Source organism: Priapulus caudatus, unplaced genomic scaffold, assembly GCF_000485595.1.
Source record: "Priapulus caudatus unplaced genomic scaffold, Priapulus_caudatus-5.0.1 Scaffold1980, whole genome shotgun sequence".
Lineage (NCBI taxonomy): Eukaryota > Metazoa > Priapulida > Priapulimorpha > Priapulimorphida > Priapulidae > Priapulus > Priapulus caudatus.
Genome location: NW_014579041.1, coordinates 13546 through 35658, shown reverse-complemented (window position 1 = coordinate 35658; position 22113 = coordinate 13546). Strand labels below are relative to the sequence as shown.

General features: G+C 47.9%; 2 protein-coding genes across 2 annotated transcripts in view; one reads left to right on the top strand and one right to left on the bottom strand.

The window, feature by feature from the left end:
* The window catches only part of LOC106818022, a 13888-nt gene extending 2178 nt beyond the window's left edge, over positions 1-11710 (bottom strand). The window contains exons 1-3 of the mRNA XM_014822736.1: positions 11623-11710; positions 9412-9987; positions 8599-9300 (exon numbers count right to left, since the gene is read on the bottom strand). Of these exons, the coding sequence (XP_014678222.1) occupies positions 8599-9300; positions 9412-9987; positions 11623-11649 (1305 nt within the window). The 5' untranslated portion in view covers positions 11650-11710. The remainder of the gene's footprint in view (positions 1-8598; positions 9301-9411; positions 9988-11622) is intronic.
* A 311-nt stretch (positions 11711-12021) lies between these two features.
* Positions 12022-22113, top strand: part of LOC106818021 (transcriptional adapter 3-A-like) — a 15911-nt gene continuing 5819 nt past the window's right edge. The window contains exons 1-8 of the mRNA XM_014822735.1: positions 12022-12128; positions 13482-13678; positions 14310-14515; positions 15104-15271; positions 17841-17862; positions 18317-18424; positions 19297-19355; positions 19718-19855. Coding sequence (XP_014678221.1) covers positions 13564-13678; positions 14310-14515; positions 15104-15271; positions 17841-17862; positions 18317-18424; positions 19297-19355; positions 19718-19855 — 816 coding nt within the window. The 5' untranslated portion in view covers positions 12022-12128; positions 13482-13563. The remainder of the gene's footprint in view (positions 12129-13481; positions 13679-14309; positions 14516-15103; positions 15272-17840; positions 17863-18316; positions 18425-19296; positions 19356-19717; positions 19856-22113) is intronic.

Sequence of the window (22113 nt, the reverse complement as noted above, 5' to 3'; positions counted from 1 at the left end):
TGGCATTTACTGCCGGAACGTACCTGGGTACAGTCCGGATTAACCGGAACGTACCGGTCACATATTATATATGCCGTACCTCTATATTAGGTAGTGTTTCACGTGACGTCAATAATGATCAGGTCAGTTGTATTTTTTTATGTGTCATTGCGTTGGCAGAAGCGAAGCGATGCTGCTTGACACTACAGATGAATAACCACATGTTCTGATAGAAGCGCTGTTTACTTGTAGTCAGTACACCGTGCGTGCTGCGTGCGTGCGTCGCGTTGCGTGTACTTAGGACGAATATTGAGGCACGCGATTGTATAACCAATGTGGATTTGGGAGGCTTATTGCGCAGATAATGCAGTTCTTAAGGTTGCTGAAATGTGATGTGTACGGCAACTGCGTATCTGCATATCTGCGCCCTAACAAAGTCTCACTACGCACGGACGACTTAAATGATTGCGTTTATCATTTAGCAAACAGATCCTCAGATGAGCCCAGCACGCTCTGCGGCTAATAGATAGTTGTATATGATGTTGCTAAATAAATCTAATCTTGTTCAGCATAAATCATAAACCACATGTGTGGCTGCGCCCGCCCACAAGCAATGAGTTGGCTTAGAACCCCTGGACACACAAGACACACTTTTCATCTCGGTTCTAAAACTAGTTCATCACATTTCCATTATGGAGGTAACATGCTATACTGTACTGTTACTACCTTACATGTAGAAATCGCCCACACAAGTCATAAGGCCTTCTATTTTATATTGGTACTCTTTTCAAACATGTATGCCACGGCATATCTTTAGGGACACAATGTGCTAGGAAATAGATAATATCTCTAGCTTCTAGTAACCATTCCTTGGACTGAACTTTGATTGCTGCGTTGCGCGTAGGCTTGTTGCTATTGTCAGTTCTGTCAGTATTTTTTGCTGTACTAATTGTGTTATTGTGTTGGATATATCATTATACAGTGCTGCCACTTGGCAAGCTGTTTTTAGCTTGGTGGTTTGCTGGCAAGATAAATCGGATTAGAGTCCTGGTAGTTTGAACCTCCTCCCTCAGTATGGTCGCATCTACATTGATGAGACTGGACTACTCTTCTAACCTAAGATGAATCTTACTTCGTACCTTTACAACATTTGCTGCCGGTCTGACTGATGTTTTTCAACAATAACCTTACTATTTTGCATTTTAATGTGCTGCTGCTGCTCTGCTTCTTGCTGTGCTTGCAGCCACACTGCTCTGTTTTTTTGTACGCTGCTGCCTCCTGCTGTGCTCTACTACTACTGCTTACTACTGCCTGCTACTGCTTACTGCTCAGCTACTGCTGGCAGCGTGGTGTGTAGACGATGTTGTTACAGGACGGCGCTTCTGTACTTCTTCAGGCAGCCGATGATGAATGGCACCTTCGTACGTCAGCCGTGTTGACTTCTCTACGGCCGGATCGTGCTGAGCTACAGCTGTTTGCGTGGCGAGTCGTACGAACTCGCGGGCCGCCCGCGACAAGAACTGGCTCCTCGTGCGAGGCTGGGACGGCCGCCGTTACGGAGCCTTCCTGCGCGTTCGTGCCTCCCACTGCCGAATTTCCCGACACTCTCCCCGGAGGGTCCTCCTCGCCGCCACCGAAGTCGTTCTGCGGCGAGCGACTGTGGGCGACCTCGGACTATTCAACCTCTGGCGACGTTTGTCCGTGGCGACTCGCGCCTGTCGACGCCGGCTGGCAGACGTGCGATGCTGGCGGCGCGAGGGCGTGTTCCCGGCGAACCACGTAAGGACGGTCGCGCGCGGGGCCCCGGCCGGGCGGTGGTTCGTGGAGGGTCGCACGGAGGCCCCCGGCGGGTCGGAGGTCGGCACGAGCTTCCCGGTGGAGCGAGCCGCGCGCATCATGGACCTCGCTACCGATTTGCTGTGAAGAGGAACTGGGGGTTCCTGAAGGGCGACGTTCATCGACCGTGTACGTGCGAGAACGTAACGACGCGCTGGCTTGCGCGGCAGCGTGAACTGGCCACGCGGCGTCTTCCCGCCGCCGGTTCGTTGGCTGCTGGCGACAACGACGGGAGGAGGCAGGGAGGAGGAGGAGGAGCCCCCGCTTAGGTCGCCGCGGCGTACGGGGCTGGCTCGCGTATGGAGGCGCTGCACTTCAGCGTGGGGCAGGCTGGCAGCGCGTGGGCGGCGTCGATGCGCCGCGCGGATACGCGGACGTCGCCCCTGCCTCTTCCGGTTCGCTATGGGCGACGAGGCGTCATTACGAACGCAGACGTACTCTCCGCTCGTCGCGGGTCGCTACGCCGGATGATCGCGACGCCTCGTGGCATACTTCCCCGGTCGCGACACGCAGGATCGCAGTCGCGCAGGCCTGCCGCGCCGGCCGGCGGCGGCCCTACGCTGGCTGACCCGTACGCGCAGGGCTGTTTGCGTTCACGCCGTGCGCAAGAGCGACGAGCTGGCGCTGGAGGCCGGCGTCAGATCGTGATGCTGCGGTGGCTACGTGAGCGCCAACCCTGGATGCAGGTGAGGTCGACGTGATGCGTCGGCATCTTCCCGGCGAGTTCGTTGAGGTCGTCGTCGACTGTCCGCACGACGACGCGTGGAGAACGTCCCCCGCAATACGTCCACGGTGGGGAGACGACTGCCCTGCAAACCTTTCTCGATAAGATACGACCCCGCAACGTTTCGCGATGGGCGAGACCCCCGGTGACCTTATTCCACGGCGAGCAGACGACCCCCACTGCTGAGGTCGTGACCCCGCGGAGCGCGACTACCAGATCGCCGGTCTCGCGTGCAGGCGAGTTCCCTCGTGCGACGTACGCCCGTGCTCTACGACTTCAGTCGGCGAAGCTCGACGGTGACCTGTCGGCGTGAAGCGAGGGCGCCACGCTGTGCGAGCTGCGCTGGGATAGATGGACTGCGGTGCTGGTGGAGGCGAGGATGAGTCAGGTGCGCGTCGGACTCTTGTCCGGCCGACCTTCTCGAGCCGCTGACCGAACCGGAGCCACGGGCAGCACCGACCCTCGCAGGGAGTGCCACCGTTGCCAGGGGTGCCCACAGTGCAGGGGGCGCACCAGGTGCACGGGAGTTGCGCCAGTGCAGGGGGCGCCACTGCCGCAGGTGCGGCGCGGCAGGCCGGGCGGGCCGGGCCTGCCGAGTGCGGGAGTGCCGCCAGTGCAGCGGGGGCGCACCACCAGTGCAGGGGGCACCTGCTCGCCCATGTGCATGGGGGCAGCCGCCGTGGCAGGGCGGACACCCACCAGTGCAGCGGACACCAACCAGTGCCAGGGGACACCACCCAGTGCCCAGGGGGCGCCACCAGTGCATGGTGCCGCGCAGTGCAGGGGGCGCCACAGTGCAGGGGGCGCACCAGTCGCAGGGAACCCACCATTGGCAGGCGGTGCACCAGTGCAGGGGGGGCGGCTGCCACCGTCAGGGGCCACCAGTGCATGGGGGCGCCACCAGTGCACGGGGGTGGCCACCAGTGCAGGCGCCGCCACGCAGGGTGCCACCAGTGCAGGGGCGCACCAGCTGTCATGGGGATGCGAGAGAGAGTGAGAGAGAGAGAGACAGAAAGAGAGAGAGAGAGAGAGAGAGAGAGAGAGACAGAGAGAGCGAGTGAGAGAGAGGGTGGGAGGGCCAGAGAGAGATAGAGAAAGACAAATAGAAAGAGAGAGGGAGAGGGACAGACACATGGACACACACATCTCCATACATGCATTCTAGACATTTGATCCATACATGTGGTACATACATGTGTCCTGTGGAGAGAGGTGTGTGTAGCCAGTGGCGCCCGCAGATAGAAGCACTGGAAGCACAGTGCTTCCAGTAAATTTTGGGTTAAAAAATGGTGTTCCTACATTTTGTTCCTAAATCTCTCTCGCAAGACTCACCAGATTGCATCTTCAAACGTCTACCATTCAAATATTTTCAGGGGGGCATGCCCCCAGACCCCCCTAGCATGCAGCGCGCCCACGGCGCTTGCTTTTTATTATCACTGAGGATTTTATCCTTCTGTGCTTCTACTTTCTTAAAACCTGTTGGCACCAGTGTGTGTAGCTTACCTCTATCCACCTCTGACTTTCCTGTAGAGCCAGGTCTGTGTAGAACTCCAGCTCATCGTCCAGGTAGGAGCTAGTCTGGCTTGTGCATCTCACCTCCATCTCTGCACTGCTGTCTCCCACCAGTAGTCACGACAGCTGAATTGGAAAGCAGCAGTCTACAAGCCGGGTTGACGACGCAATTCTACTCGCATGCAAATTCGCATATTTGCATAACGAGATTCAGTACACGTGCAGTAATCGCCACACTGAATACATTTTGACTTCTTCAGAATTCTGTACCAGTCCTGCAAGTTAGAGCAAACAATGGCCTACTCGACCTTGAGTAACCTCCACAAAGACAACCGGAAAGCTGAACTGATATTAGATTCGCAATAGACCATTATCTATTATTAATATACAACAGATTTTGGACACATTTTGCGTGAAATTAATTTTAATTATTAACGATTGTAGTCCATGATAGTGATAAGTGAAAAATGGTAAGCGAGTGGTGAGCAGTGTAGTTATCATACTCTAATTAGAAAATCTCAACCATATGTCAAATTTCTGCCACAGACTAGGAAAATACACTAATTAATCTAAAATGACACAATGCCTGCAGTCAGGTAAAAACATGAGCATATGTGGCCATTGTTATCCTAGGGCCTGCTAGGCATAAAGTGGTGGGCCAATGGCCTTACATGTTGTGCTTTTACATATGAACTTTTACTGAATGAGCTATTGCTTCATACAATGACTCATACAATTGTATGATGAGTTCATGGTGCTACTGTGTATTAGTGACAGCGAAATCCGTGATATGCCTTCATTCTTGAGTGTTTGCAAGCACTTGAAACTGGTAAGGGAAGTAAAGAGATCATGTAAGAACCTCCGAATAATACATTATAGTTTTATTGTTTGGGTAGGCCGGTGGTGGCAACAATGGAGTGGGGTGAGATCACGTGATTTATGAGATACAATAATGTAACCCAAACACAGGATAGGCTGTGTTAGGATATGTTTTTGGTTTTCATCAATCTATTGATTCAACCTATCCTGTGTTTGGGTTACATTATTGTATCTAGTGATTTATGTGTACATTCCTTGGAGCGCCTTTCCGCTACTGTAGTTATAAATGACAAACACTTATAGCAAGCCCCACGAGAACACCATGAAGTTGTTGCACAGTCTACGATGACGGTGATAAGAAGGGTCATGAGTGGAAGACAGAGGATAAAAAGAAGGAGGAAGATCCAAGCGAAGAGGAGAGGAATAAGGGGGAGTAGGAGGAAGATGCGGGGAGGGGAGGAGGAGCATGATAAGGAGCAGGAGGAAGAGGGAGAGGAGTAGTAGGAGGAGGTGGAGGAAGTGGGAAATGTGGACAACGTGGAGGAGGAGGAGGAGGAGGAGGAGGAGGAGGAGGAGGAGGAAGAGGATGAAGATGAAGAAGAGTAGGAGAACGAAAAGGAGCATGACCAATGCTAAGCAGCGACTAGAGTTACACTTGAGAGTTGGCATGATATATACAACCTCGTTTGTTAACTCCCTTCAGACCACCTGGGTATTTTAGACTGACCGGCATCTTCAATCATGTCAAACGATACCCTATTGATCGCTTCTTTTACTTTGGCAAGCATCCAAAAGTCACTGACAGGGCTATTTATAGTAGCTGAGATAGTCCTCAGATAGACAGCATTACATGGTAGGGCACATTGACTGGATGGAAAAGCTCCACGTTTCTCCACCCGTATATTTTTTTTCCCCAACAATTTGACAGGTTCCTCATTGAAAGCTAAAAGACCAATAGGAACATTTCTTGTGCTTCTCTAGCGATCTTTCTAAATTTTAAAGAAAATGTAACTAGAAATAAACCCAACCTTATAATATACTAATTACTATGATGCTTGTACCTTAGTTATACTTGAGCCTAGCCCGACCAGGCTGTGCGACGGATTCTAACCCTAGCAATACCGTTTCTTGGAGCTAACTTGAGCCTTGAGGCTATAGGTACGTTATAAATAATATTGCATTAATTCTGATCTAATCATAAATGGCAGTGACCGAATATTCAATGATGTAGCTGTTCAAGACTTAGAAAACGACGACGAAGAAGAAGAAGAGGACGACGAAAACGAAAACGAAAACGATGGCTATCCATGAAAACATACACATGAACACACGTGACTGTGAGGAATGTAAACAACGAGTCGGAATGATTGAACTTGACGATGGTGAAAATAATCTACTTGGGGAAAATTGGTCTCACAAGCTAACTCACCTTGGAAAGACGCCGCTTCTATAACTTACAGGTGTGTTCGGGAGATCACGGAGCCGCTGATTCTGTAAACCAGTACACAAATGGCAAACGTAACAGCTACAGATTCATGTGTGCATGAAATTTACAGGTGCATTCTAGTCTGTCAAGAGTTCATGGCGGGTCATGTGTACACACAGACGTCACGATCGCTATCGCGCGTTTATTGGACGATACACGATACGCGATATGATTGGATAGAGCACCGTCACGTTAAAGTGGTCAGGACGACAACGGCGCCACCATCCAATATACTCTGATAAAGTGTTGCAATTACTTAGTTCACAGAAATATATAGAGATACTAGTCTAACTAATATATTATTTCTATGCTTAGCTTGCACTTGACTCGTGCCGGATCTTCGAGTACTTATAAGCAAGGAGCACTTACATATACAGGCTTTGTTACAAGTGATCGAAGTTCAACTTACACTCACTACACACACAGCATATTGATATAATACGTAGGCCTATCAGAAGTAGATAATAGGGATCTATAATAGTAGATAATAGTAAATAGTAAATAAAAATAGTAAATAATAGTAATAAAAGTAAATAATATGTAGATAACCCTATTATCTACTTCTGATACGTATTATACACAATCACACGCTGAACATTATACACTAAAGATTTCCAGACTGTCGCCCCGAATACCTTGATTTATTGCACAGCGGAATACATCTGATTTATTAGAGAAGATTTTGCCCCTGACATCCGTAGTTTTGGATTCTAATGCATCGTCATCAATATTTCAAAGTTTAAGCAGATATTGCGAAAGCATGTTGTATCAGTCTAAATAAACAATTTGCTCACCCACAATATTTATGGTATGCAGTGCACTCTTATTTCCGACTCGTATAAATAGCACTTGGATCGAAGTCGCGGTACCCGGAAATGTTATTATAACTTTGCTTAGTCAGTGCATATGTCAGTGTGAAGTATGAAACCATCCATGTCAGACTTAATTGTGACAACAATACATTACAGTACATTACATAACAATACATAACATACATATAATATAACAATACATAACAATACATAATACATTACAGCTGCATTATTGCCATAATCTACCAACACAACAATTGATAACGTGGGGGAGCAATATAAAGCAAAATTATCGCTGTTAGTTATGATCGTACTGGCGTATTCTCTCTCTCTCTCTCTCTCTCTCTCTCTCTCTCTCTCTCTCTCTCTCTCTGTAAGCTAGAGAGAGACTAAAGCGATGTAGCGGCTGCAGCAATGGCACCGGGTTACCTTCCGACACTGTAACATAATGATCCACCCTGAGCTGTTTAGATAATCCCAATTGCATTCATTCGGCGCACTTCTCCCTTTCAAAAATCCATTCGCAGTTAAAAACAGCTACAATCAGCTGCAAGTCGCAAATCAAACAACGTTTGTAGCAAGTTTTTCCGGCAGTAATAGCGAGAACTATAATATATTCGACAAACCTCTCTTTCGCAATTACACGGGAAGTTGTTTTAAACGAGTTAAAAACACGTCGCCTCGTCGCGGTTCTGTTAAGCGCCTAAAAACTTTTAGATGTTTTTTTTTATATATAACGCTGCAATGTTTTAGGTCTTTGTCCGAACAACAAAGGCGGATGTATTTCCTGAATTTGGAAATTTCGTGAAACGAGCGAGAAAAGCAAAGGGGAGCATGGCACACAGTGACTCGACTATGAATGCTGTCAGTGTTAGGAATAGGAACAATAGATTCACGGTACGAAGAGTAAATGAACTATTAGTTTTTTGTGCTGAACTAAAAACTGACTGTAAACTTTTTTCTTTTTTTTTACTGATTGATTATGCACATAACGACAATATATGATGACAAGCATATAATGGGAATTCTATTCGGTGGCCGGAGCGAAGCGCGAATGCGGCAATGTAAACGAGAGACGATATAACAACAGGAGTGCATAATGTATTAGCAAGAGTAGATCATATAACTTATCTTCTGTTATTATCTACTCTTGGTATTAGACATAGAGACAGCATTATATTAGCATTCCTGCGCCGCGGGAGAGAGAGAGGATCTCGAGCTGACATCACACAGCCGAACAGCCGAATATAGTGTCATATAACGGGGCAGAGATGCAGGTACGGGAAACAGGAGAGGTCCCGTGGCTCCGGTTCGGTCAGCGGCTCGAGGAAGGTCGCCGGACAGAGTCCGACGCGCCCTGCCTCGTCGCTCGCCTCCACCCAGCCGCAGTCCATCTCCCAGCACAGCCGCACGGTGGCGCCCTCGCTCACCGACAGGTCACCGTCGAGCTCGCCGGCGAAGTCGTAGAGCACACGCGCGTACGTCGCACGAGGGAACTCCCGCACGCGACCCGGCGTCTGGTAGTCGCTCCCCGGGGTCACGACCTCAGCAGTGGGGGTCGTCTGCTCGCCGTGAAAGGTCACGGGGGTCCTCGCCTCATCGCGAAACGTTGCGGGGGTCGTATCTTTATCGAGAAAGGTTGCAGGGGTCGTCTCCCCACCGTGGACGTTTGCGGGTGTCGCGTCCTCGCCGCGGAAGTTCGCGGGGGTCGTCTCCTCGTCGTCGTCGTGCGGACAGTCGACGACGACCTCAACGAACTCGGCCGGGAAGATGCCGACGCATCCGTCGACCTCACCGCGCATCCAGGTGGCGCTCACGTAGCCACGCAGCATCACGATCTCGCCGGCCTCCAGCGCCAGCTCGTCGCTCTGCGCCGGCGTGAACGCAAACAGCGCGCGCGCGTACGGCGTCAGCCCAGCGTAGCCGCCGCCGCCGTGCGCTGGCTGCGCGACTGCATCCTCTGTGTCGCGACCGGGGAAGTATCCGTGAGGCGTCGCGTCATCGCCGTAGCGACCGGACGAGGCGGGAGTAACGTCTGCGTATCCGTATGACGCGTCGTCGCCGTAGCGACCGGAAGAGGCAGGGGCGACGTCCGCGTATCCGCGCGGCGCATCGACGCCACCCACGCGCTCCTGCGCCACGCTGAGGCACCGCTCCATACGCGAGCCACCCGTCGCCGCGGCGACCGCGGGGGCTCCTCCTCCTCCTCCTCCTCCTCCGTCGTTGTCGTCCATCATGCGCACGAACGCGGGCGGGAAGACGCCGGCGTGGCCGTTGACGCTGCCGCGCAGCCAGCCGTCCTCGTTCTCGCCGGTCACGTCGATGACGTCGCCCTTCAGGAACCCCAGCTCCTCTTCCAGCATCGGTACGAGGTCCATGATGGCGCGCGCTCGCTTCACCGGGGGCCCGCGCGCGACCTCCGACCCCGCCGGGGGCCCGCGCGCGACCTCCTTCACGTGGTTCGCTGGGAACACGCCCTCGCGGCCGCCGCATCGCCCGTGCTGCCAGCCGGCGTCGACGGCGCGGGTCGCCACGACGACGTCGCCGCGGTTAAAGTCGAGGTCGCCCAGTCGCTCGCCGCAGAACGACTCGGTGGCGGCGAGGAGGACCTCTCCGGGGGAGAGCGTCGGGATCGGCAGCGGGAGCACAAACGCGGCGGGGAAGGCTCCGTACGCGCCGTCCAGCTCGCCGAGGAGCCAGTTCTTGTCGCGGCGGCCCGCGAGTCGTACGACGTCGCCCGCAAACAGCTGTAGCTCGCCGATCTCGGCCGTGACGAAGTCATACACGGCTCGTACGAAGGTGCCTTCCTCCATCGCTGACTGAAAGTACAGAACGCCGTCTGTAACAACTCGTCTACACACGCGGCAGCAGTAGTAGTAGTAGCAGCAGCAGCAGCAGCAGCAGCAGCAGCAGCAGCAGCAGCAGCAGCAGTAGTAGCAGCAGCAGCAGCAGCAGCAGCAGCAGTAGCAGCGGTGGCTGCAGCAGCAGCAGAAGCAACAGCAGCAGCACATTAAATGCAAATAGTAAGGTATTGTTGAAAACATCAGTCAGACCAGCAGCATGTTGTAAAGGTACGAGTATGATTGCATCTTAGATCACTGGTTAGAAGAGTAGTTAGTCCTCACTCAAGAGATCGACATCAAGAGGGAAGAGGTTCAAATACCAAGGACCTAATACCATTTATCTTGCCACCAAACCCCCAAGCTAAGAACAGCTGCCCAGTGGCAGCACTGTATATGATATGCCTAACACAATAACACATTAGTACAGCATGAAATACTGACAGAACTGACAATAGCACAGCTACGCAACCAGCAATCAAAGTTCAGTCCAAGGAATGGTTACTAGAAGCTAGAGATATTTATCTATTTCCTAGCACATTGGTCCTAAAATATCCGTGCATACACTGTTGAAAAGAAGTCAATATAATAATAATATAAATAGCAAGGACTTGCAAATAATATAAATAGCAAGCCCTTATGACTTATGTGGGCGATTTCTACATGTAAGGTATAGCATGTTACCTCCATATGGAAATGTGATGAACTAGTTTTAACTGAGATGAAAGTGTGTCTTGTGTGTCTAGGGGTTAAGCCAACTCATTTTGCTTGTGGGCGGGGCGCAGCCACATGTGGTTTATGATTTTGCTGACAAGATTAGATTTATTTAGCAACATCATATACAACTAGTCTAGAGCCGCAGAGCGTCTGGGCTCATCTGAGGTCTGTTGCTAGAATGATAAACGCAACATTTAAGTCGTGCGTAGTGAGACCTTTGTTAGGCGCAGATATGCAGATACGCAGTTGCGTACACATCATTTCAGCAACCTTAGAACTGCATTCTGCATACCTCCCAAATCCCATTGGTTGATACAAATCGCGTGCCTCAATAACGTTCCTAAGTTCACACGCACGCACGCACGCACGCACGCAGCACGCACGTGTACGTGCACTACATAAACAGCGCTTTCTATCAGAACATGTGGTTATTCATCTGTAAATGTCAAGCAGCACGCTTCGCTTCTGCCAACAAATACACGTGACCTGATCTATGACGTCACGTGAAACACTCCTATATAGAGGTACGGCATATTAGATAGTGACCAGGGTACGTTCCGGTAATCCGGACTGTACCCAGGGTACGTTCCGGTAATCCGGACTGTACCCAGGGTACGTTCCGGCAGTAATCCAGGCAGGCTTAGCCTAATCACTATTGAGTATTGTCAGTATCGACTGTGTAATCAGTAATGTGATTGTGAACTCAGAACTGTGTCACCACTGTAGGCCTACCTACTCTATTCTATTTCCACCGTATTGGCTGTAATAATTTGCATACATTTCATTGCACAAATGGGGATACGAAATAAAGTGTTAACACAAACATTTACACGCGAAATATTATATATATAGTAAGTGATTAACACGTAACGTCGTGACGTAAGACTTGTTGCTTACTTCATTACTTTGCTGATTCCAGCCCATGTATACTTTCACCTTTTGATGTTCATTGAGTCATCGTATAGTAGACTGGTACCCGGTCGACAGTTCCACTAATGTGGGTTAGGGTTAGGGTTAGGGTTTCGCAGCTCTAAGTGTAGCGAAGGATATATGTCGGAGTGAAGGTGGCGAACGAGTACCAGTCTAATCGTATAGTAGCGATAGTAGCGCTACCGTCGATAGTAGCGCCACCGCTACAATAGCAAGCTATTTTATAGTCATTACAAGCCATTATAAGTCTTATATATTATTGAATATGTGGCAGTTTAATCATTTGTATCCATATAACTCCGGTAAAAACATATATACATATGTGCTATACAATTTTCAAGAAAAAAGTCCCGGTAATGAAATTCCCTTGTCACACGCGCAGCTTACAAGATGGCTGCCTACTACAACTGATAGGAATAGATAAAAAAGATAACAAACTATTAAATATTTAGGTATTTATGATAGATATAAAGGTAGAAATATAATTGGATTTAAAATGCAGAAGTCTCTATGACGGCTATTATCGTTTATTTATATACAGCGAGCTCCAAACCCGGTCAAACGACCGTTGTGTTGTTTTTTATCAGAGCGTTTGATCAATACTGTCACTGACAATGGGGAAACGAACAATGACCGGCTATGGTCTCGTCGATGACCGAAGTGGCTGTTTCAATAATAGAATGTTATTAAATAAACACACATTGGATTTACTACAAAAGTCTTAATGTTTATGTGTTCTTTATCACTTCATAATTGCACGTCTTGATATCTGATGTAAATGTGATTCAACGGCTCTTGTACAGATTACATTTGATTTACAACAAAATCTTACTCACTGTAGTCTGTAGGCCTGTACCGGCGTATTTGGACGCTCGCCCAAAACTGGACGCTCCTAAGTGCGCATGCGCCTCTTGTTTTGCAAGGGCGCACACAGTGCATGCGCAATATGCGCATTAGTCATCTGCGCATCTTGCCCTTCGACACGGTCGAAATAAACAAACATGGCGGACTTACCTGTCACTGATGGAAACATTTGATTGAAACAATTTGCAATATGTAATAATTAGTAAGACTGTGTTATGTGTGTCAGGTTACAAGGCGAAACAAAAGAAAACAAAAGAGCATGTCTACTATTTCCTACGGTCGTGCAAAACAAGATTTAAAAAAAAAAAAAGCAAAACAAAAGAGCATGCTTACGGAGCGTCCAAATACGCCGGTACAGGCCTACATACACTACATTTGACAAACTCATAAAAAATGAGAGTGGGTGGCTATCACAACACGTCTATGCAATCATTCGAGAGGGATTTTTCCTCAGGATTTTACAGTATTACAATTGATAAATTGCATTCTACCTGGGCGCAAAGGGAATAATTCGAACAAGGAAATTGAACACTTGGCTGTGCACAGATACGAATATGAAGGTGAATGGTTGTGGTGTATTTGTGCTGAGATAGTATAAAGTGAAGCGAGCATCTAAATTTGGCACTCACACTATCCACTGCAAATTTCTACCTGCTCTGTCTTTCAGTGAGTTTGTGCACAGTGGCGTGTGTGTTGTAGAGGAGCATTTGAATTACATTTAACTGGAATTATTAGGTGATAGGGAGTACACAAACATTAAGGCTTTGGTAGCAAAAAATTGTGTTTATCTAACATCATTTTATTATTGAAACAGCCAAAGTGCCTCTGGCCTCATCTGATACTAATTGTAAGAGTTAGCGTAGTTATGTTGTAAGGTTCATCAATCTGACTTGGTAAATAATAGGTTTATAAATACACCAGGGTTCGATGGAGATGCTTGATCTTTCGCTCCACTTTTGCAGTCGTGTGTGTGTGTGGCGCAGACTGATAGTCATACCATCGCTATCAGTAATAGATGTCTGCTAAGAAACGCTCGCTAGCAAGATGAAAGGGAAGGGTAAAGGAAAAGCAATGCAGGACCCGACCGACTGTTGTCCACTCCGTTTTCCGGATCTGACGCCGATTGAACACACCGCCACCTGCCCTCGCTACACAGCCAGTAAGTGCAAGCGGAATATTACCATCGTGGAAATATTACCATCATTTTGACAAGCCGGTGTTAGCAGCGTCAGGATGCGAACATGGCCCTCGCATCCTGTACCAGGTTCTCCATGGGGAATTTTTGGAAGTCATGTTATTTGTGGCTGAATTGGGGTGGGCCCAAGACAGGGTTTAACGAATTGGATTCGATTACAAATGTGAATAAAGGCCCTAATACCTAGGGTAAACTCAATCAGTTCAGAGACGTATACATCAGGCTGTGAAAAACACAGCGCAAACGGTGTCGGGATAGTCAAAAGTAAATGCCGCCCGGCCGGAAATTAAGGCACGTCGATCACGCAATTACGGCATGTCAGAGAATTCAGGGGACATCGCGAATTGGCTTCAACTTTGACGGCACGTCGGCGTGCTATCGATGCCACGCTGGCATGAATAAATACATGCAAGAATGCGTATCTACGTCGCCCCGCGTGCACACTGTGGGTGAAGTGTTTTGCCGACTCGCTGTCAATAACGTAAAAACTTTGAACGTCTGATTATAGAAAGGTTGATAGAGCGTTGAAAAACTTATCATCTCATCAAATTTTCCGTAGTGTAAACCCAGCTTAACGATCGCATTTCGTTCTCAGCCCTAGCGCGCACGGAGGGGGAGACGATCATCGAGGACGAGCTCGCGCTCCTGCAGGTGGAGCTGGAGACACTCCTCGTGTCCGTGACGAGACGGTCGCAGCTGCTGAACGCCGAGTCTCAGGCCCTCGCTGACTGGCTAGAGAGCCGCGGCGGGAAGGCCGGCGAGGCGAGGGTCCTCGCCAACAAACAATCCAAGGGCAAAGTGGTAAGAACACCGGGAGGTTGGTGGAAGGGGTGAGGGTGCACTCCAAGGGCAAAGTGGTAAGAACACCGGGAGGTTGGTGGAAGGGGTGAGGGTGCACTCCAAGGGCAAAGTGGTAAGAGGGAGGAAGAATACTGTGACTGGCCCTCTCCTACCAGCACAGTGAATATATCTCCTTGTTAAAATAACAGCATACATGACATTTTGCTTCCTACAGTGAACTGAATCCGACTCATATGTGATGGTATATGTTTTACATAAATATACATATAATCTCTTATGGAGGGCTTGTGAAATACAGAATTTTAGGGGTAAGCTTATAGAAAAAGCTTGCAGCCTTAATACTGATAATATACTTGGTAGTAAGGAGAGCTATTATCCAGACATACCTTGTTTTAGATTATTACCCTCTAAATTTCAGGTTCCGATCTAATGAACCCTATAAGCCATGAAATATGGCAACCACATAACCATATTAACCAATAGACGACATTCCCACCCATCATCATATATTCTGCTGTAGTCATCCCACGATGGATTGCGAACCTAGCGACTAGGCTGCGTGCTTTATCGATGTCTCGCTGCACGCAGATCCCGCCGGCATCGACACCCAAGCGTGGACGGCCACAGCAGGACGCCAGCAAGTCTGCGAGCAAGAAGCAGAAGACCCAGGTGCCGCCCGCCACGACAACCGCTGCCGCCGCCAAGGCCAGCGTCTCGCAGAGTCCGGCGCCAGTGAAGAAGACCGCCGTAACCGTGGTAACCATTTGATCTGCGTCACTGAAGTTCACTCGTGAAGTTGTGTTGTTTCCGGACGCTTGCGTCAATGAAGGAATGCAAACCTTGTAGGAGACCGCTAGGGGACCACGCTAGACTTGGCTTTTCAAACTAGCGAACAAATTAAGATGATGTGTAAGATACTTATAATATATAATACGCACGCACGCACGCACACGCGCACACACACCCGCAGAACAGGTTCGGACCCTCCAATTAACCCGTTAGTACTGTGTTCGCCGACATGTACGGAAATTCTTCTACAAAAATATATAATTACTAGCTAGATCGAAGCGCGCTGAGGATCTCACAACGGAAACAGAAAGTACATCCGTTGTTTTGACGTGTTCACTACGCTACACATAGTGTGCTGTGTCATGTTTGAGGAATTATCGGGAGGGACTCATACGAACATGCCCACATCATAATATTTTATATGAAATGCCGAGTCGGACTTGATTTCCTATCTAATACGCTGCTGCCATAGGCTTCATTTTTTCGTTTGACAGTGGCGCCACCTGGTTGTGGAAACAGCAAGGAAGTCAATAGATATACGTTTATGTGTTAGAGGCCCATCAAAATATCATCGTAATGTTCATCATAATATAATCAGGAGTATAATATATATTATAATAAATAAATAATATAGATTAATTTATATTATACACACCTGATATAATGCCACGGTTGATATAAGCCATATTTTGAATTGTTCTACAGTCCATACTGCACGCCTAAAACGGTGCTCGCGCATGCGCAATATCTCCAGAGAAGAATAATATTATGCAAAAATTATGCTTTTAGAATAACGAGGACGTATTCTAGCATAGATTTATATAATAATATTTTCTCAGTATGCCTCTCATGAGAAGTAGGAAGAAGACCTCGCATGTAAGGTGCCCGCTGCATATACCAGTCAGTACACAATTTGGCTACGTTAGTGTGTTAGCGCATGCGCAATATCTTACCAGAGGAGTTATATTTTGTGATGGATATGCATGTAAAATGGTTAGGGGATATCTCAGCATAGATTTCTGAAATAAATTGTTATCAGTAGTCCTGTGTTTACGATTAGGAGAGCGCCCTAGCCTGTGGGAAGCAAAACTACTAAGGCATCCCCTCCTGTCCTTCTTTTGCCTCCCCCTCTGTCCCTCGCTCAGCCTCATTCTTTTATACCGCTCTCAGTTTTCTTCCTTGCCGCCTTTCCTCAGTCTCCCAACCCTCTTTCTCTCATAGCAAGCTATATTATGCAGTGTTCTTCAGTCCATACTGCACGCCTGAAACGGTGCTCGCGCATGCGCAATATCTCCAGAAAAAAAAATATTTTGCAAAAATTATGCATTGAGAGTAGGGAGGAGGTATTCTAGGATAGATTTATATAATAATATTTCATCAGTATACCTCTTTTGAAAAGTAGGAAGAAGACCTCGCATGTAAGGTGCCCGCTGTATATACCAGTCAGTACACAATTTGGCTACGTTAGTGTGTTAGCGCATGCGCAATATCTCACCAGAGGAGTTATATTTTGTGATGGATATGCATTTAAAATGGTTAGGGGATATCGCAACATAGATTTATGAAATAAATTGTTATCAGTCGACCTGTGTTTACGATTGGGAGAGCGCCCTAGCCTGTTGGGAGCAAAACTACTAATTCATTACCTCCTGTCCTTCCCTTGCCTCCCCCTCTGTCTTTCGCTCAGCCTCGTTCTTTTATACCGCTCTCAGATTTCATCCCTGCCGCCTTTTCTCAGTCTCCCAATCCTCTTTCTCTCATAGCATAGTAAAATCTTATCTACATGCTTCACTTTGCTCGCAGCATCGCGCCACGATTCCCAGCTATGCTAATGTATGGCCAAATGGCGCTGCTTTCTGTGTCATTGCCAATGCCTCCCTGGCTACTGATAAAGGCGTGGGGTAGATTTATTCGTGGTTGAATTACGCCGTTAATTTTTACGATGAAAGATGCTATTCTTGGCAGCGAATTGACCAGTTTCCTGCTACATGGTCCTCAATCGATACAGAGCATATATTTGAGAACACGTAGGGAGGTGGAAGCGTGTTGAGGAATTCATGGTTAAATTGAAATTTTACGCTAGACGAATCTGCTATATGATATCGTCAATTTACAAATACTCAATTTCTTTTTTTGGGGATCTTAGGAATATCTTTTGGGGATCTTAGGAATATCTTTTGGGGATTCCTAACACTATCTTGTTAGGAAATTGAAGTACGTAGCAGCAAGTTGTGAGTGATTGCATTGTTTCCCTGCTTCTCCTTCCCTGCATTCCAAAAGCTTGCTTTATATGCTAGTGTTGCTATGGTCGGTTCAGAACTCACATTATATTATAAGCTATATTATATGTGATGGATTTTTTTTAAATAATTTTATTTTTGATTTGAATTTGATTTAATTTGCAATGTTGGTGCTTAGGTATGAGCCCTAACCCTAACCCAGTGACCCTAACCCTAAAGCTTAGCCCATGTGTAACCCGAAAGAGGTCTAATTGATGTGTTATCAATGTGCATGTGATCTCGTTTTATGCTTGCAGTTGCATTGCTTGTTCATGTTCAGTGTTTACATCATTTATGTGCTTTGCATGCATGCAACGACGGTTGCGCGCAAATTTGCATCGTTTGTGAGTGTCTCTCGTTTTAAATGTGTGCCGCATGCATCGTTGCAACTCACGAGTCACTGCCTACCCACAGTTCACCGCTTACAAAACACATGGTCATGTGTGTGACACGGCACGCGTGACACGATATATTGCGACCCTTGTTACGATCTCACGTGTGTGCATTTTGTTCACGTTTAATTTGTTCGCGTTAGTTTGAAGTTTGTTTCGCGTTCGTTCGCGTTTGTTTGCAGTTTGTTTCGCGTTTGCTTGCTCACGTGTGTGTGTGTGTTTGTGCATGCTTGCTTGCTTCACTAACGCTTGTGTTTTTTTTCTTTTTTACCCCCTCTCTCCGCTCCTCTCCTCTCCTCCTCGCCCCCCTCCTGCAGTAATACAGGATTTCTTTCCCACAGAGCCGGAGATGAACGGTTGCGTGACGCGCAGCGGACTCGTGCGATCGTTCGCGATCAGCAACTCAGCGTCCCTCGAGCGGCGAATCAAGCGCGAGCTGGAGGAACACGGTAAGCGATGATGTCATCACGCCGCGGCGCGGTAAGCGATGATGTCATCACGCCGCGGCGCGGTAAGTGATGATGTCACACGTCGCCGCAGCACGTGGCTGACTCGCTGCTGCGGTGTATAGTCTTCCATCGCACTGTTGTATCCATGCTGCAGCCCACCAGCCCCCCATGAAGCAGTCTTCCTTCTTACAAAGTACAATCTCCTCCACAATGCAGCATCCTACCCCCCAATGTGCCAATCCACCCTGCATCCCCTAAAGGGGGGCTTATGTCGGGCTTGCAAGCCGACTCGACTGGAAGCAACTGGCTGCAATTCACTGTGACTGCAGTGCTTAGGTCGGTCGACTGCGACGCGACTGCCAGAACAGTGGGCAACTGGACGCAACTAGTCACTGCCGATCGCTTTCAGTTGCTCGAAATCCAGTTGCTTCCTGTCTAGTCGGCTCGCAAGCCCAACATAAGCCCCCCTTTACATCCAACCACTAATCCACCGTACATTCCCTTCCATAGCAAAACATCTCCACCGTGATTAACCATTCATTTCCATACTCCCATCCAAGTTGGAAGGAAGGCAGAATTCTACTGCTATTTATAGGTTACTCGTAATCTCAATCGCTACGGCAACGATGCGCGTGATTTCGTGTTTTGCCGTCGCATCCAATTGGCGTTTTGCGGCGAATTTTTCCCGTTAAATTTTCCTACTCATTGGGGTCGCGTAGCTTCGTGCAGCGTTGCGTAGCTTCGTGCAGCGCGGAGGCGTGCAGGCAAGCTGTCGCAGGCAATCTGATTGCCTTGTCACTGCTGCGTGCAGCGCGGAGGCGTGCAGGCAAGCTGTCGCGCGCTGATTGCCTCGTCACTGCTGCGTGTTTCAGGTCTCTTCAACAGCGACGACGAGAAGTCGTCCGAAAACCCCGACGACGAGATTCTGCAGGTCAGTTACCACGGCAACGGCGCGCCTCGGTCAGTCAGACGCTCGATCTCGGCGGTTGTTTTAAAGTAGTAGTGTTTCAGCCGTCTCTCTTTTCGAAATCAGATAATATCAACTAACATAACAATTATAATAATCGACAAATAATTCGTAATGACAGTATATATTCGTTATTTATTTCTGGCAAGGGTTAATTTTTGGATTTCCCAAGCATAGTAAGCTTGGTTTCCCGGGATATAATAATCAAATCCGGGATATTCAAGACGAAAATCGCTACCGTGTCAATCGAGAATTCCCACCAGGTGGCGCTACGCAGCGGGGGCGTGCTGACATGGTCTGACGTTCGCTTGTTTTTCGGCGGGCAGGAGCTGCGTAAGCGGCAGTCGGAGCTGAAGGCGCTCACCGCTCACAACCTCACGCAGAAGAAGCGACTCTACAAGCTCGCCAAGGATGAGATGGGCAAGCAGGAGATGCGCAAGAAGATGCAGATAGCCGACATGGAGGTACGTACGCCCGTCTGTTGTCTCCCCGGCGCCCTCTGGCGTCGCTGCCCTCGCCGCGCGTCAGCAATATGATATATATAGACACACAAAGTGGCGCGATGCTGCGAGCGAAGTGAAAGGCATGTAGATAAGATTTACTATTGCACACGAGCATTAACATCTACGAGATATTAACTTTTTTTACGGAGGAAGCGAGCAACAGGCAGCGTTCGCTGTCTGCCATTTTTGACTGCGGAGATGTAGACAAAAGTGGCGCCAAGGTGGGCAGTGATCAGATCCGAAATACGGTGCGATAAGGACAGTTTCTGCTATTCGCCGCGTGCGAATAAGGACACATTGTGCTGCTATTCGCAGCCCCGGCGGGTGCGACAAGGACACGATTTGCTGCTATTCGACCGCGCACATTTGCTGCTATTCGCATGCTTAGAGTTATTGACGGCAATTATTGTAGTAGAACATAGAAGGCAAAGCCATGACACATGAGTTTTACTCATGTAGTACATAATACAATATATTAATATCAAGATGTAGTTAAGAATTCTTAATACGCTCTTGGTAATATATATTATCTAATATATATATATATATTATATTTTATATATAATATATATATATATAATATATAATATATATATATATATATATATTATACCCCAGTTTATTTCCAATTGTTCAGTTCAACAACATAACCAAAAAATTGATAGACCAAATAATTTTTGGTCTGAACTGAAGAGAAGGGAGAGGGCGTAACGTTGATCGAAATTGACAGGGGATTGAGTAGAGAAATGCTATAATTTACAATTATCTAGAGAGGAAGAAACAGAGCTCGCGGTCTGAAATCGTTAGAAACAAAACGAAAAACTGCATTTGGACGGAATCCTAGAAACGACTATAATGGCAATAACAGTTACGGGTCTGTGCACCTGTGTTAAAAGGATTTAGGGATTCGCGAGGTCAAGAGCAGCAGATTGTGAACTCTGTGAGCTTGCTGGCTAGAAGGCCAAACTCGAACGCGCAAGTGTTCTAATTAAATATTTTAGTAAAATATACGCTGAATAGAAAGCGCGCGCACATCATACGCGAAATCCAGCAATGAATTTTCGCATCATGTGAAATGTTATTATATATCCGGACCTGCGTAAAGATAATACTTTTAAAATGGAGAAAAAAATGTGACGCTACAGCTTGCAATGAAAGTTAATCTCGCATGCATTTCACAGATAATAAGAGATTACCCGAGCTGAGCGTAACATAATGAATAATTGAAATAGATCAATAGATGGAATGTCTGTCGCCTACATAAATAGTCGGACAACGGTCACCAGCAACAGCAACACACACACACACACACACAACACACACACACACACACCCACACACACACACACACACACACACACACAACGCACACACCACACATTACAAAAAAAACAGCAGCACACACACACAACACACACAACACACACACAACACACACCACACACACACACACACACACACACACACAGCACACACAAAACACACACAACACACACATCACACACACACCACACACAGAAAAGAAAAAAAAAAAAAAAAACACCACAAAGTGGCGCGATGCGCGAGCCGCAGTGAAAGCATTAGGATGGCAGAATTTTACCATGCACACTTGCTGTTCAGCCTGCCCGGCTCCACTTGAACGTATAAGAACGGCCGAAGAATATTATCCTTTGGCAGCAACGGCGACCGACGTTGCAGCGCCATTTTGCCCTACATTACATAGCTTGATCGTGGCGCGATGGCAAACGAGCGAAGTAAAGCGGTAGAGTCAATGTTTTTACCAATGCACACGCGCTGTCAGCCTGCCCGCTACAGTTGAACGTAATAGAGAAACGGCCGAAGAATATTAATCTTGGCAGTCAACGCGACCGAGTTGCAGCGTCATTGGTCATACATTAGCATAGCTGGGAATCGGCGCGATGCTGCGAGCAAAGTGAGCATGTAGATGAGATTTGACTATGCACACGAGCTATACTATCTAGCGAGGATATAAATTTTTTACGGAGGAACGAACAACGCGCCCTTGCGTCTGCCATTCTTTGACTCGGAATGTGACAAGAAGGTGCGCCAGGTGCAGTGATCAAGATCCGATAGGAATCACCGCGGTGCGAATAAGGACAGCATTTCTGCTATTCGCACCCGCGGGGTGCGAAAACAAGGACACGTGCTTGCTATTCGCACCGCGGCACATTTTGGCTTTGGCTATTCGCATGCTTAGA